The sequence below is a fragment of the Topomyia yanbarensis genome, chromosome 2 (genome assembly GCF_030247195.1).
Source record: "Topomyia yanbarensis strain Yona2022 chromosome 2, ASM3024719v1, whole genome shotgun sequence".
Taxonomy (NCBI): Eukaryota; Metazoa; Arthropoda; class Insecta; order Diptera; family Culicidae; genus Topomyia; species Topomyia yanbarensis.
In genome coordinates this window covers 181,701,785-181,717,240 of record NC_080671.1, presented here as the reverse complement: position 1 = coordinate 181,717,240, position 15,456 = coordinate 181,701,785, and the positions used below count along the sequence as shown (strand labels likewise).

The 15,456-nt window shown below is 39.8% G+C and overlaps 2 protein-coding genes and 1 non-coding gene across 3 annotated transcripts; 1 reads left to right on the top strand and 2 right to left on the bottom strand.

The window, feature by feature from the left end:
• Nucleotides 1-4,206: 4,206 nt before the first annotated feature.
• Trnas-aga (transfer RNA serine (anticodon AGA)) lies at nt 4,207-4,288 on the bottom strand. The gene has a single exon. It is a non-coding gene; the product is annotated as a tRNA-Ser (tRNA).
• A 225-nt stretch (nt 4,289-4,513) lies between these two features.
• On the top strand, nt 4,514-13,303 carry LOC131682304 (uncharacterized). Its single transcript, XM_058963692.1, has 5 exons — nt 4,514-4,766; nt 10,967-11,112; nt 11,179-11,321; nt 11,380-12,449; nt 12,594-13,303. The coding sequence occupies exons 1-5, from the start codon at nt 4,661-4,663 to the stop codon at nt 13,232-13,234; spliced, it is 2,106 nt and encodes a 701-aa protein (XP_058819675.1). The 5' UTR covers nt 4,514-4,660; the 3' UTR covers nt 13,235-13,303.
• Nucleotides 13,231-14,077, bottom strand: LOC131682306 (uncharacterized). Its single transcript, XM_058963694.1, has 2 exons — nt 13,700-14,077; nt 13,231-13,425 (listed from the first exon to the last, which is right to left on the bottom strand). The coding sequence occupies exons 1-2, from the start codon at nt 13,937-13,939 to the stop codon at nt 13,318-13,320; spliced, it is 348 nt and encodes a 115-aa protein (XP_058819677.1). The 5' UTR covers nt 13,940-14,077; the 3' UTR covers nt 13,231-13,317.
• Nucleotides 14,078-15,456: the final 1,379 nt, after the last annotated feature.

The window sequence follows — 15,456 nt, the reverse complement described above, 5'->3', positions numbered from 1 at the left end:
CCTGTGTTGAATCGATAGTTTTGGATATCGCAGCAGCGTAGCTCTTCCAATCAATGTTTCGTGTGAGGTCATAGGGAACATTGATTGGTGCCGATGGTCTTGAACCAGTGGTGATTGCAATTACAATTGGTAAGTGGTCACTACCGTGGGGATCAGATATTACCTTCCACTTGCAATCTAACCGTAGTGATGTCGAGCATAAAGATATGTCCAGTGCACTTGCTTGTGCAGGTGGTCTAGGGATCCGTGTCATTTCCCCTGTGTTCAGAATTGTCATATTGAAGTTGTCACAAAGGTCTTGAATTGTCGAAGATCGATTATCGTCGTATAGACAGCCCCACCCCGTACCGTGAGAGTTAAAGTCTCCAAGAAGCAGGAGGGGCGAGGGAAGGTGTTCAATCACGTTGGAGAATCTTCGATATCCCATCATGGCCCTAGGAGGAATGTAAATAGAAGCAATGCAAAGATCTTTGCCTTTGATTGTTGTTTGACAAGCGACAACTTCAATGCCTGGCGTCGAAGGGAGGTTGATTCGATTGAAGGAGTAGCACTTTTTGATCCCTAAAAGTACCCCCCCATATGAGTCTTCTCGATCCAAGCGGATAATGTTAAAATCGTGGAAGTTGAGGTTTATATTAGAAGTTAGCCATGTTTCACATAGGGAAAATGCATCACAATGATTGTAATTTAGCAAGTGTTTTAATGAATCGATTTTGGGGATAATACTTCTGCAGTTCCACTGTAAAACAGTGATCAGATCCCTGATTCCGTCTAATAAGTTAGCCATCGAAGGATACGATCGCTGTAAGGAGGGGCCATTGTTCAGTCAACTGTTTTAAAAATGTTCTTACTGTTGGTAGAATAGCAACCAGCAAGCTTTTCATAGGATCGGTAATGTTGAAAGCTGTGAATATCCAGTCCACAATGTCAGAAAATTTAAGGAATCCCGTTTTAGGGTGAGTTTCTGACTGTAAAATTGGAGCACTTGGGATTTTTGGTGCCCCGGGGAGTGCTGGGAACTCCTGGTTGTATCTCAATTTCCCAAAACCAGGAGGTATTATCTTCGGATTTGTACCAGCACTTCCAGTTGATGAATTATTTTTATTTTGTACCCTTGTTTGGGACAACCTAGGACCCTTACGAGGAAGTTCAGGTGAGTTTTGATTAGGTCTTTTCCTAGAGTTTCCAAGCGGAGCCAAAGAATGCCCCTCGCAAGGGTCGTTAGAGGCGTTATCGTCAGTTGGCAAGAGAGCGAATGGGTTTTCGGAGATAAGTGGAACAGCTCTTTTAAGCATTTCTGCGTAAGAGCGTCTGGAGCGATCTTTGGCGGATCGCTTCAGTTTATCCGCGCGAAGTTTGTACGTTGGGCATGTCAAAAGTGCATGCGGATTCTCCCCACAGTAAACACACTTCTCAGCGGGCCTACTGCAAGTATCATCCGCATGGCGTTCCCCACATTTACCGCACCGTTGCTTGTTGCTACAGTAGGTGGCCGTGTGACCTAGCTGCTTGCAATTGGAACAATTCATGACCCGCGGTACAAACAGGCGTACAGGTAGACGAGCTCCTCCCACTTCAACGTAGCTCGGAAGTGCAGATCCGGCGAAGGTTACGCGAAACGAGTCTGATGGATAGTAATTACCATCTTCGATGGACTTTGAGTGCAATTGCTTGCACTCCAAAATCTTAACTGATTGAAGGTTAGGGTCCTTAAAGCGGCCAGCCCCATCATTCATCAGATCATCGACAGTTAGACCCGCATCACTTACCACACCGTCGATCTCCACATCACGAGAAGGGATGTAGACGCGATACTCCAGCGTAAAGAGGCTATTGCTAACGATATCATTGGCCTGTTTCAAGTCAGTAACGACTACGCGCAGTTTATCTGACTGAACCTTTTTAATCTCGGTTACGGCCGAGTAACGTTTTGTCAGCTCCCGTGCAACAGTTATGCTGTTTAACGGTTTATTTTTGGGCCGAAAGTATACCACCCAAGGACCAGCGGATCCATCCTGGTAAACCTTGACTCGGGGGGGCTGTGAGACATTGGGGGGAAGTGGATCGATCATAACATTATCTGTCTCAGTATCAGATATATGTTCTTCTTCCCCATAATATTCGTCTTCGGAGGGTGATCCTTCTGTTTGTTCCATTTTGTTGCGGGAGCAACACGCTCGACCGCACTGTTTAACTTAAATCAAAATAAAAAATCAAAAGCAATAAAAAGAAAAAAAAAAATCGATAAGAAAAGTAAAAAACAAAACACTTCACCAGTTGGTTCCTGACGAGCTGGTAGGCGAATTGATCCTTCGTTTGTTTTATCCGTCACCCGCGTGACCTTCACACAATAGAGCTGATATAGCTCGTCTAAACAAAGCCGTCTTTCAGGCAAGAAAACTGTTTAGTAACTTCACTGCACCGATATCGCAGGTAATAACTATCACTCGCGGGACTGTTTATTACTAATGCTTTACTGCAGCCTCTGCCACAGCAAGCACCTTCGTACCACCGAAAAAACTAAACCACACCGGAGAGAACAAAAAGCACTTGTTTCCCGGTACAAAGTTGGGTTACGAATGGTTGGTTGCAGTGTTGCTAAATATGCTATATTTCCAGTTTAAAACATAAATTGCATTTTTCTCGCCATTCGTGTTTTTTTGTTTTGAAAATGTTTATGCCATTGTGTTTCTCAGATAGTTTCACACATAAAAACATCTTATACATCAAGATAACTTGATCCAATCCCCAGACACAGCCATTTGAAGCAAAAAATTTAAAATTTCTTAGCACGTTTCTCGCTATATCTCAGTAACCAAAGAGAATGTCAAAATTCTGTAAACGCCACTTTGTAGAGATGTTTTATACAACTGATGCGACATATCTATCTCAGTTTACCCCAAAATGACGTTTGTCATAAGATAGCACAACAACGACAAACTTGCATTAGCAGTTCTAGTTCACTAACGGCCAACCGAAGTCTCGTCGACCGCATCGACCATCATACACAGTTCCGGAAGTGCCGCGGAAGAATCGCCACATATAAAACTTAACAAACTCACATCAGTTTATCGGGGATGGTTGGGACGATCTTCATAAACTTAGTCCCAAATTAAAGGTATATAATCGTCATAGATGTCTATAAAATTATTTACGGATCGGTTATATGGTTCCGCAAATATAGACCGAACCTTCCGGTCACATATGAAATTCTCACATAAGCCGGAAATTTTTTTGTTTCTTAAGGGGACCACATGCAATTTCAGAAATCCAATTCGTACTTTCGATGCCAAATATCTCCAAAATGCATGAAACGATTAGATTTGATGTTATGCCGAAAAAAATTTCGGCTGCTATTAATTTTTATATCGATCTGAATCCGTTTCCGGAGTTACGGCTTTAACCCTCAAAAAACTTGTAATTTGAAAAACAAATGATCGAATGTTTTCGGGGCTTCGATTTCCTCACTGATAAAACGACAAAAAAGAGGCTTACGATTTTGTTGGGTCTTAGGAGTGATGCTTCTTGAAATCACAAATATAGCTTGCCTTTTTGAGGGTTAAGAGTGCGACCAGACCACACATATAAACTGATTCAACTACTACAGTCTAGATCACTAAGGACACCCCAAAGTCGCTTTAACATTGGCCGCACCTACGACGGTACCTGAGTTCATAGAAGTAGGAACTGAATAGGAAAATTTAAACATCAAATTTACATTTTTGATTGAAATCTCGAAAAAAAAATTATTTCTTTTGTATTATGGCAATTTTTTGCCTTTGCCTTTCTCATATAGAAAGATTATGCAATCACTCTGAAAATCGTCAACATAATTTTCTTTCGACTGACATAGGATTTATGGATTGAACAGGAGCGTATCTAGGGAAGTAAGGAGGACATCAGGTCCGTGGCTGGCGAGCGTGTATAGGTGCAAAGTGTATTAAGAATGTAATAGACATTTCCACAATTATATTGAACATAATCGGTCATGGAGTCATAGTTTGAAGAAATGAGAAAGGCACAATTGCACCGCTAGGTGGATTAAAACAGGTTTTTGGAGTAAGGTAAACAGATATACGAATATAACAAAGACCACCAGAGTAGTTTAACCTATGGCTCAAAAGAACAACCCGTATGAATAAATACCATTCCAAAACCTTTCAAAGCTTGAGAGACGCGAACAAACAATATCTTCGCACAAAAAGACGCAGTCGGTAGGATTCGAACCTACGCTCCCAGAGGGAATCTGATTTCTAGTCAGGCGCCTTAACCGCTCGGCCACGACTGCCTTTCGTGCCGATTTACTAATTAAAATAACTCATACGATGCTGGCTGCCGTTTTGAATGTTATGTAATCGAATAGGTGTTTGGCGATAAGCTACCACTCAGAATGCCATGTGTTGCTCTGTATAGGTACTCAATATTCATGATGAATAATATGTTGATAATGATGCCTTCGGCTGAATACTTTTGCAACAGGATCGTGTCAGAGTCCTATCAGTTTCGAAAAACATCTCCAGGAGAGTAGTTTGAATTCTGGTTGTTCGCTTCATGTTTGGAAATTGTTGTTTAAATTAATTATAGTTGGTACTTAGTTTTGCTTTAAGCGAAGTTTCGCTGCTAACGGCTCTACAAAGTGCAATAGTAGGAAGAAGGTAGAATGATCGCGGGTGATCTGTATGAATCATTGAAGTCAGCTGTGAAGACATCGTTGTTCTTCGTATTTTTCTGTGCACTTCTGCCAGTGTTTCTTATCAGTTATGCAAGTGAGTTTTCGGTAGTCTGTTTACTAAGGAGCTTGAAATGAGTATTTAAATAGAATGTGATCCCGATGTGATTATTACGTCAATGTGTGTGACCACGCTTAAACCACGACAGATGATCAGCTGCATCCTCATCGTTTTAATTGACAAGGCTCGTGGCAGCTGGAACAGTAATGCTTGCATCGATATTGTTGTTTGCATGAATTAAATTCAAATAAATAATTGCGTTCAAATACACAGGTGTCATGCAGAAATTAATAATAATTATGATTTGGTGAAGTAATCTTCTGGTTGAAATGTTTCTTTTTCTTGTATATAATACAGCTTTTGGAATGAAGAATATAAGGAAAAAATTATGGCGCTCAGTTCGGTTTGGCTCAACGCTGGCCAATTGTACGTCCAATACTGCCATACGGATGCCATGTGCGGTGACAGAGGGCGACGTGGTAACAATTTAGTCAAAGCAAAGTGATATGTAAAGAATGTCGCTCATGGCGTTGACTGATGAATTAACCCTATATATTTTTATTTTCGTCCAGCATATGTACATAGAATGTTATTACAATATTTACTTATATTCTATACATTATTTCTATGATTAATTCAAATTTAATTTGTTTTCTAGACATGGAAAGGTCAATTATTTTACAATTTTCATTATAATGACTAAAATAAATTACGAGTTCTTATTTGACAGTAAGGTGAATAAAATTTTATTTGCGATAGTAATGATGCGTTGAGAAACAATGTCGTTGATAAAGCAAAGCACGACAAATTCGGGGCATTCTTTGAGTGTTTGTATACTAATGAGCATGCAACGTGCTTTATACGATGGAAGAGGAAATGTCGTCCAGTTTAGTTTACGAAGTGCGTACAAAAGAAATTGTTTTTGGACTGATTCGATGCGTTTTTCCTACATGACTGCGTATGAGTTCCATACTACGCTGCAGTATTTCAAAATTGGCCTGACGTATGTATTGTATAATGTTGCAGAATGGTGTACGGATTTTTTCGACAGAGTTGGTCAGCTTACCTATGTCATATGTTTGCAGTTTGAACAGTAATAAAGGTATATCAATGCGGTCGAATGCTTTACTAAAGTCTGTGTAGAGAGTTTTCACATGGTTGCCATTGTCCATTGTATTTATAGTAAATGTTACAAATTCTAAGAGGTTTGATGTTGTTGAGCGACCTTTATAAAAGCCATGCTGTTTGCTTGTTATTTTATTTTTGATTTGCCGAAATATTTTGTCATTTACTAGTTTTTCGAATAATTGTGGAATTCATGAGATAATGGCAATCCCACGATGGTTTCGAATGTCCGATTTAGCGCCTGATTTAAAAATTGGCACTAAAAAGGATGATTTCCATATTTCTGGGTATATTCCATTTTTCATTGGCATGTTGAAAATATGTAGTAATGGGTGGTAATGGTAGAGTGAATTCTTTTGCTAGATTTTTTAAAAATATTGGTACAATTCCGTCATGTCCAGGTCTTTTTGATGCGGCTAAGTTTTTGAGTGCAGTGGTAATTTCATGTTCAGATAGTTCGTGGACGGAAATGTCATTATTACGTCAGGTTCAGGTATAAATGATAAGTGCGACGGTCGCGGTCTGTTTCGGAGTATACACTTCTTGAAAGAATTTGCCAAATAAATTGCAAATTTCAGTACTGTTATTTTCTACATGCCCGTAAAAGTGCATTTGGGATGGAAAGTTGTTACTTTGGAAATTATTTGGAAAGGTCTTGATTTCATTCTCGATTTTACGATTATATTCTACATGTCGAGTTGGGAGCAAATGTCCAAATAGTTTTGCCGATTTGTAATGCTATGTTCTTTCTTATAAATGTTTGTGCCTTTTGTTTCCTATTTTTCAAGTTTATCAGATGCTGTTCATAAGTTCTTCTTTTTACTGGTGCTGTTTAAGAAATTAAATTCATTACAATTAAATAGAATTCAGTCACTGCTTCGTTAACATTTCCTTCTATACTCAATACAGTTTGCCAATTTATTCTACATAGTTTATGTTTGACTTCTTCAAAGTCGGTTTTATATTCACGACAGTTCTGACTTCGACTCTTGAGGCTCTTCTAAATATCAAATCTCCATAAATATACCTTGAATAAGAAGCAGCATCATGTTTATAATAATATTATAGACTGCAGATTCCGTAGAAGGAATGAAATCTTTGTTGCCGGTTTCCGTTGAATGATGAGTCATGCTATGCTCTGTGTTCTAGCACAGATAACAGACGTTTAGGCTCGATTTGAATCGTGTGTAAATACCCGCTACTGAGGTTCCGAATAAATCAGACGTCTGAAACACGTTCGGCAAACGTTTGTAGATGGCGCAATGATCGATGCAATGCAGTTAGAGTGCAGCTGTCAAACACGTATAGCAAACAGTTGCGCAGATGGCAATAGTGAAACACGGATTTCCAACGTTTATCAATTTGAAAGTTTACACAGGTTTTTGAAGAAATTTTGTTCTAGCCTAAACGTCTGTTATCTGTGGTTCTAGTTTTCATAAATCGCTGTTGATTGCCTTTTGGTTTAGGGTTTGTTCGTGACAGATCGTCTGCGTTGCTTTCATGTATATATGATCTCAAATTTGAGCTTTTCAATAGCTAGTTTCCAGTGGAGTAAGCTGCTGTTCTGGTCGTTTTTTTCTGCCAAAGCCACACGCAGGTCCGGCGGAGTACGTGGGTAGTACTACCCAATCGAAGAAAACTGAGGAGGCAATTACCTACTCGAAAGTTTGAAACAAACGAAAACCCGAAAAACACTGCTTTAGGCCAATTGTAGCGGACCGTGATTCTGAATGTGATATTCATTGTATGGTTCAGGTATGTACGGGCGTAGGGACTCGCGATCGCGTGTATCATCGCGAAGGGCTCGAGCATTTGTACGTTAACGTGCTCGTTCGCGTGTGCGTTTGTATGTTGCGTGTGCTAACATGTATGTAACTTTGCGTGTATATTTTTTTACATTTTAACGACATTCAATTAGCTATACACCAATTTTTTGTGTTTTGTGTCAGCAAAAGATTTTGCTGAAACTTTTCAGCAAAACTGGATTTGCTAAGCGTACAGCTTTGCAATTTTTGTTTCGCTGATTTTTAGTAAAGCCCATTATTTTGACGAAAATCAGCAAATCTACAGAATTTGATTGCTGAAACAATCAGTGAAAGAATGGCAATTTTACTGAGTTCCAGCAAATCAAACTGGCAGTTCAGCAAATTTTGACAGTTTTGAATTGCTGTAATTACAGCGAAATCGTTTTTGCTGGAAGTATTGCTGATATTTCAGCAAGGCTAAATTCAGCAAAATTTTGCTGATTTTCGACAATCAAAATTTAGTGTATAGAGATTACTGGGTAGGGAAAGTTATGAAAATTAGAGCAATAGTACTCAAGTGAGAGCAAGGATGTGAAGTAAACAGATCGGAAAACTAGAAGTGGCAGGGTCATTAGAACAGGCTTAATATCGTACGGGCTTAATCTTTGTCTTCTGCTAATGAAAGTGGAGCTTAGGCAGCATAACTACGAATCACCCGAGTTCACTAGCATGTGTCCTGGTATAGATAGACATGTCCAGCTTTACCGTAATAACCGACAAAAATTAAGCCACGCAAGATCACCACTGAAAACCTGTCGACGATTAGCATCAATCAATGATGATTGCTGCTGTTCATCTCTGTTTGCCTTTCGAATGCCGGGATAGATTTTTATTAGACTATTGTCACTGTGCTTACAGTCGTAGCGGGTTTGCTACATTTTGTAAGCCAATGGCTGTGTCTACAGCGGCTACCCACCGCTGCCGATGGATTCCCATCGGTTCCTTTTTTATTTCGAATATGTTAGTCACATTTTTTTTACATTTTAACGACATTCAATTAGCTAGAGATTACTGGGTAGGGAAAGTTATGAAAATTAGAGCCATAGTACTCAAATGAGAGTAAGGATGTGAAGTAAACAGATCGGAAAACTAGAAGGGGTCATTAGAACAGGCTTAATATCGTACGGGCTTAATCTTTGTCTTCTGCTAATGAGGGTCGAGCTTAGGCAGCATAACTACGAATCATCCGACATAGATAGACATGTCCATCTTTACCGTGACAATCGTGTGTGTAGAAATTCTATTTTTTAACCGTGTGCCTTTCGCATATTCGCGTGTGTTCTAGAATGATTGCGCGCGGACCGTGAATCTGATACTTAATTTTTCGTGTACGGTTCAGATTCTAGAAGAAAGTGGGTTCTTCCATATCACTAGAGTTCCCAGTCAGGTCGCCGTAGAAGGTGCGGTCTAGTGGTTATGAGCTTTATTTTTTGAATGGTTCAACTGAATGTATGGACCTAATTTGCTAGAAAGATTTCCGGACGTGACCGATTCATGATCGCGCGCGTTTGTAACTTCGTAAGTACTAAAACGTTCACATAATTACCGGATTGCTATGAAGTTTGCGCGACCGCGGGCATAGGTGAGCGTAGATGATCGCGAAGGGCTTAAGCGTTCGTATGTTGACGTGTTTGTCGCGTGTGCTCACGTGTATAAATTCGATTTTGAAACCCTGCGGCCATTCATATATTCGCGGACCGTCATTCTGATATTTAGTTTTCAGTGTACGGATTATATTCTGACAGGGAGTGAGTTACTCCATATTACTAGAGTTCCTGGCCATGTCGCCATGAAACGTTTTGTCTAGTGGATATGGGAGTTATTTTTTTCTTAATTTTTCAATTTTTTTATTAAATAACATGGACCTAGACTGTTGGTACCGAGGATAGAGACTTCCGGACGATCCCGATTCATGGTGGTGCGAGCGCGGGAGTTTGTAGGTTGACGCTTGAGATCGCGTTGGTAAGTTTATGAGTGCTGAGACGATCACCTTATAACCGGGGTGTAATCATGTTTGCGAGTTCGTGGGCGTAGGTTGCTTGGAAAATCGAGAGGGGCTCTAACATTTGTACGCTGACGTGATTTTGCAACATATTTGCGTGTGTTCTTGAATGGTCGCGCGAACCGTGAGTCTGATATTAAATTTTCGATGTGCGGTTAGAATTCTGACAGAGTGGGATCCCTTATATCGGTAGGGTTCCCGGTCATGTCGCCATGAGACGTGTTGTCTAATAGGTATGAGCGTATTTTCTTAATTGGTCCAGGTGAAGGCATGGACCTAGGCTTCTAGGATCAAGGATAGACTTCCGGACGTGACCGATTCGTAATCGCGTGCGCGAGCGCATATTTGTAGGTTCCCGCTTGAGACCGCGTTTGAGAATGTGTGAGTGTTAAGACGTTCACTATCACCATCTTTGCTGGCTCAGCTGAAGGCGTAGAATGGTAGTATATGACTTGAAAAGAAGAAGTAAAAGACAATAGATGAGAGACGTAATAGATTAGACAGGTACAAGATACAGCTGAAGTTATGATCATCATATGAAAGATATACATTAGTACTTCAAACACTACTAATACTCGAATAGCCAACCACCATACATAGCACATCCTTTCTCAATTATCTATTTGTTACTGGTTGATTGTTGGTTATGAGCGGGTAAATAGAGGAAAGGTATAAAACAGAAAAAAGGCTCACATCAGCCCTCCCGGCCTCCTCGATACACCACTATCGAGGCGTATTGTAAACCACAACTTGAAGCGGGTTTCTTATATAAATCAAATCCTGAGTAGTTATAATGATTGGTGGATTATTAACATGAGAACTAATTAACCTCTAGTAGTAGAACTTGGTGCAAATAGAAACTAAAAAGAGCGAAGGTCCTTATATTTAGATAAATCTGTGGCTTGATGATGTTTACAATACCGTCAATCGCATCAACCTGCGAAAGGGAATTTCTTTTCTTTTTAATACAATTTTCTTGAAAATATGCGAAACAATTTGGAAATTAAGCAGAGACACTGCAAGGTACAAATCCACGACTTCGTGAAAGGGACGTGTCATTTGAGCTCATATATTCTGTTTCTTGATTCCTGAAGCGGGACAATGATATTGTCTTATACAAAAAATATAGATACGACAATGTTATTGACACGCTTATATACGATAACTTATTGAATAAGACACATAGGTATTAGCTAGTTTACAATACAACATTGACGACAGATTTGCACAAAACGTACATTAATTTCTTAATTGATTAACATGTGAAACAAACTAATGAATTGGTGTATTTTATCTTCAAACAGCTGTTGCAACGACAAGAAAAGTATGGATCGCCTTCTTGTCAAACCGATATCCATACCTTAAGTTTGCAAAAACAAATAATATCCGAAGTTTGGTAGACACATCGAGAAATCCAGGAGTATTTCACGTTTTACTACAAATTGAGGGAAAGTATTGAATACATTCTTATGTTTTTTAATAATTTAATATGGTTTTCGTGTTAATTCATATAGGATTTTGCGACACTCACGCAATTAAAGCGAAGTTTATCGATCACGTGCTAGGTCGACGTAATGGAACTAATCGTTTGTGCTTCCCGCGGTTGAAATTTCCACTAATTTCTTGCTGGGGGCAGTATGCATTCGTGAAAAAGACTAAGTATACACAAATCAATCCTAATACGCGAAGCGATTTTTACAGAATATATCCATTGTAGAGATTTCAACATTGACAACCACATAATTCTGGCTCCTTCGCTTCATCGTGGTCGACCGCTGACCGAGGCCAACCTGCAGGACTATGTGAGCGAGATCATTTCCAAGTACATGCCGCCGGATATTCCACCGTGGCAGATTTTTTGCATTCCAATGTTTTCGGGAAATCCCGCTAGTGGTTCCGCTGAGTGCGACAGCAGTGCCCCCTACTACTATCTTCTATACAGAATTCACCATTTACTTTTGGAAGAACAGAATAGTCTACGGATTTCAGACTTGCTTCTGATTGATGTTCAAAATGGCTCCGAAATGAATGGAGGCACGATTTCGGAATGTACATCGATATTTGCAAATCTGATGGAAGGACCTGTCTTCATACCACGACTATGGGGAGATCTATGTACAACAATTAGTAATAGATGGAATGAATTTGTCTATCAGCACGATCCACTAGAATCGCCGGATATTGAAAGGAAACACATCGCCGGCATTCAGCAATTAATTTCCGTGGTATTGATAGGTGCAGTAAACGTGGTGTCCGACTTTTGGAAAGTTTTTTGGAAGATCTCGGACAGTCCTTTGATGAAAATTGATTTCTTAAAGTCACTGATTGATCGTGAGATTCAAAGAAGAAATTTAAATCTAGGAACAATTTGGAATGCTATCGTGCTTTCTCTAGATCCCATCAATGTGATCAAAGAGTGGATATTTATAATGTGGAAAATTGGAGCAACATTGACGCTTATGGTTCCGTGGTATGTGTTTAGAGAAATCGAAGCTGCAAGAATTTACATTTTAATGAAGAAAATCAAACGAAACACCCTGGTGGGCTTCTTGCTGGAATACGTGCCATTTTTCTACGGTGGAGTATTGGAATACTGGAAAGGATGTAAACTTCTGTACACTGCTCCCAAGCTCGTTTATGAAGAGTTGTTTGAGCATAAACCTAATACAGAGCACTATCTACAGAATGTAACCCTTTGCGGAAGGAAAGTTGTCTCGTGGTCGGAACGGATCAAATCTAGCGAACTCCTAGTTAATTCTCTTGAACATACAGTATCCAAAAGGACAGGTAGATAGAAAATCAAAATTAATTGTTTTATGTTCGGGGGTTTTTCATTCTAAAACTGTTGTATACTATGTTAAAAGTGATCTTAGACAGCACCTATGTTTGTTAAAACTTCACAACTCGTTTTGATTCGTTTTTCCATTACAGGAACATCTCACCAGAAACCAAGCAACAGATCACCCAGCGAAATTGAAATCATGTTGGCGATCATGTCGAAATCATTGCGTTCATTGTGCCAAGAGGGCGACGGTAAAATTCCAGCTGCAGTTCAGATTAGCGGACGATGTATGGTGGAGGATTATCTACTCGGCTCTGTCGACTATTGTACCGGAAACAGTGGATTCGTCTCATTAAATTTGCCCATAGAATATGACGACAAAAAACTACTTTTTAGGGCGATTCGAGCATCGATAACACAGATACGCAAGCAGCAAGGCATGCTAAACTATTTGACTGTAGTGCAACTTAGGAATGACTTTCTCACAGACGCTCTTCCAATGGTTGTAATGAAACTCCTGATGAATTATCTTTCTAGACGATTTGCTTTAACCGTAACGGAAGTTATTGAGAATCGATGTGCTGGTGAGCGTAAGAATTTACTAGGACATACTATAAGAGACATAATTTACTTTAGGCCACCTCAATCAAATACCAGCGTATCGATTACGGTACACACATTCAATGGAGAAGTGCGATTTGCATGTATGGCTGATTCAAATATAAGTCCAAAACACCTGGCGTTGACGTCTGGGTTTCGGAAGCATTTGATAGATTTAAAAGCACATTAAACCACGACACGTTCTTTAACAACCTTTATTTTTAAGTCAATAAACAAATGGAAAGATTCGAAAAAATCACTCGCTAAAAGAACTTATCCCATTCGGTACATTTCGCGGCAGTTGGCCAGAAAGTTGCATAGCATATTGTGTCCTGCGACATCAAATTCTTCCTCTCCATCAGTTGCTTGGTAGGTGATTATCTAAAAGACAAATATTGATTGATTCATTTCCTGATAACAAAAAAGGTTTTATATTCCTGGAGCCCCCCTTAAAATTGATATATCCGTTTTTGGCAATTCATGACACCGATGTAGTCGGTATCTGGTCTATCTGATTTTTAACTCCACTGGTCTTGCACCAGGAAAAAAGGAAAAAGGTATTAGTTCGCATATGTGCTAATACTTGGACTTGTAATTAATACAAGTTTGAAAGCAACAGGACATCGTGAGCTAGTAAGTCGAAATTAGAACTTACCTCCTTGCACCGAACGCTATCGTTCGAACCGGCCATACCAATGATTTCGACCCAGCCGTGCAGCAAACTACTCAAGGGTTCACCCAAGAACACATTGATCGACATTCCATCGGTAGATCGTGCTGTGAAACTGCGACCGTCTTTTTCGGCCCGTTCTACGAATACATGAATACTTATCGGCTGACCTGAATGGCGTTTGAGCAATGATCCATTGACGATGGCACGGGGCTCGAAATCCATTGTATTAAACTTTGGAGAGAATTGAGTTAAACTTTAATTAAACTTTGTTAGAGCAGAACGCGAAAAAACACGAATCGATTAATATTTTGGTATTGTTGGCGCGCTCGTCCTCCGTGTTATGTTTGATTTCATCTGACATATATGCTCGCGTATTTCTAGAGCATTCGTTTAAAAGAGCATAAACGCAAAATGTAAAAGTTTTTTTTCGCTATTAATGCTGGAATTCGACCATCAGATGGCACGCGAGTGCATTGATGATGTTTCTAATTTCATCCGTCAAAACGCAGCGATAAATTATTTTGCATGTTATAAAATCAAATAAAAACCCTATAAAATGTAATTTGTTCTGATAAAAAAAATCATTTTTTTGAAGTACAATTGTTTAGTTAACCCTCCGGAAGTCGCGCATAAGGCCCACTGAACGAGCAGCCGCTGATGCCCTAAGACGATTTCGCTAGCTTTTCAGAGCAGCGTGTACTCAGTGCACTAGCGCAACTGCCAGAAGGTTAATCGGAAAGCTACCAAGAGTGTAAGGGCGCTTACAGAGTGGCCGCGAGAAGCTGAGCTGGGGCTTGTACTGACATTAGAGTGCGAGATGCGAGAAACCTGCTCGCAGCATACAAATGAAACCTGTCAGAGTAAAAACAGGCAGTCGGCGCCGATCTACTCGGCTTTCACTCTGACATCATCTCTTTGGTTTGCAGCAAGCAGGTTTCTTGCATCTCAATGTCAGTTTCAGCCCCAGCTCAGCTTCTCGCCGCCACTCTGTAAGCGGCCTTAGTTTCATCATTGTAGCATACTCTATGCTATGTTAATCTCCTCATATTGCAAGCGTCATGTTCATCCCTTCTGGATTACTCATGACATCATTTAAGTCATTTAAGACAGCCAACACTCGAGCATTAGTCCGAGTGCTTGTAACACTTTTCTAGACCATCCGAGTTGCGAAATCACAATTGAACCCTCGGCGGTTCTTCTTCAAAAATTTAGATTCATGAGTAAAACTCACTTCAATCGAGTAAGTCGGAATCTGAAAAGTTCCATTGAAGGTCCGCAAGTCAGGACCTGAAATCATCCATGCCTAATTTATGATACAATAATAAAAAATCACACGATGGCAACCTAGGGGCAGATCACTCTAAGAATGTAAAACAAATTTGCATCAAATTAAAAAAAAATTCATTTAATTTCCATCTTTCAGGCACAAATCCCCGACTATCTACGGGGAACGTGCCATTTGATCCAATATATTCTGATTCTGAATGTATGACAAGTTTTTTGTAGGGTTTTAATGTCTTACACGCAACGCAAAATACATTATGAATTTCTATTTTGATGGAAAGAAATGCATTTAATTTCGCTGATTTTTAAAAATGCATCACAAGTGATCTGCCCCTAGATGGCAACACATTTTTATGCTAAAGAGTAGCAGATTTTAAAATTTTTCAAACCGGTGAAAGACCCCTTCGTGCAAGCATTCGTACAAAGTTGTGTATGCTCGAGAGCTAATTCTTGCC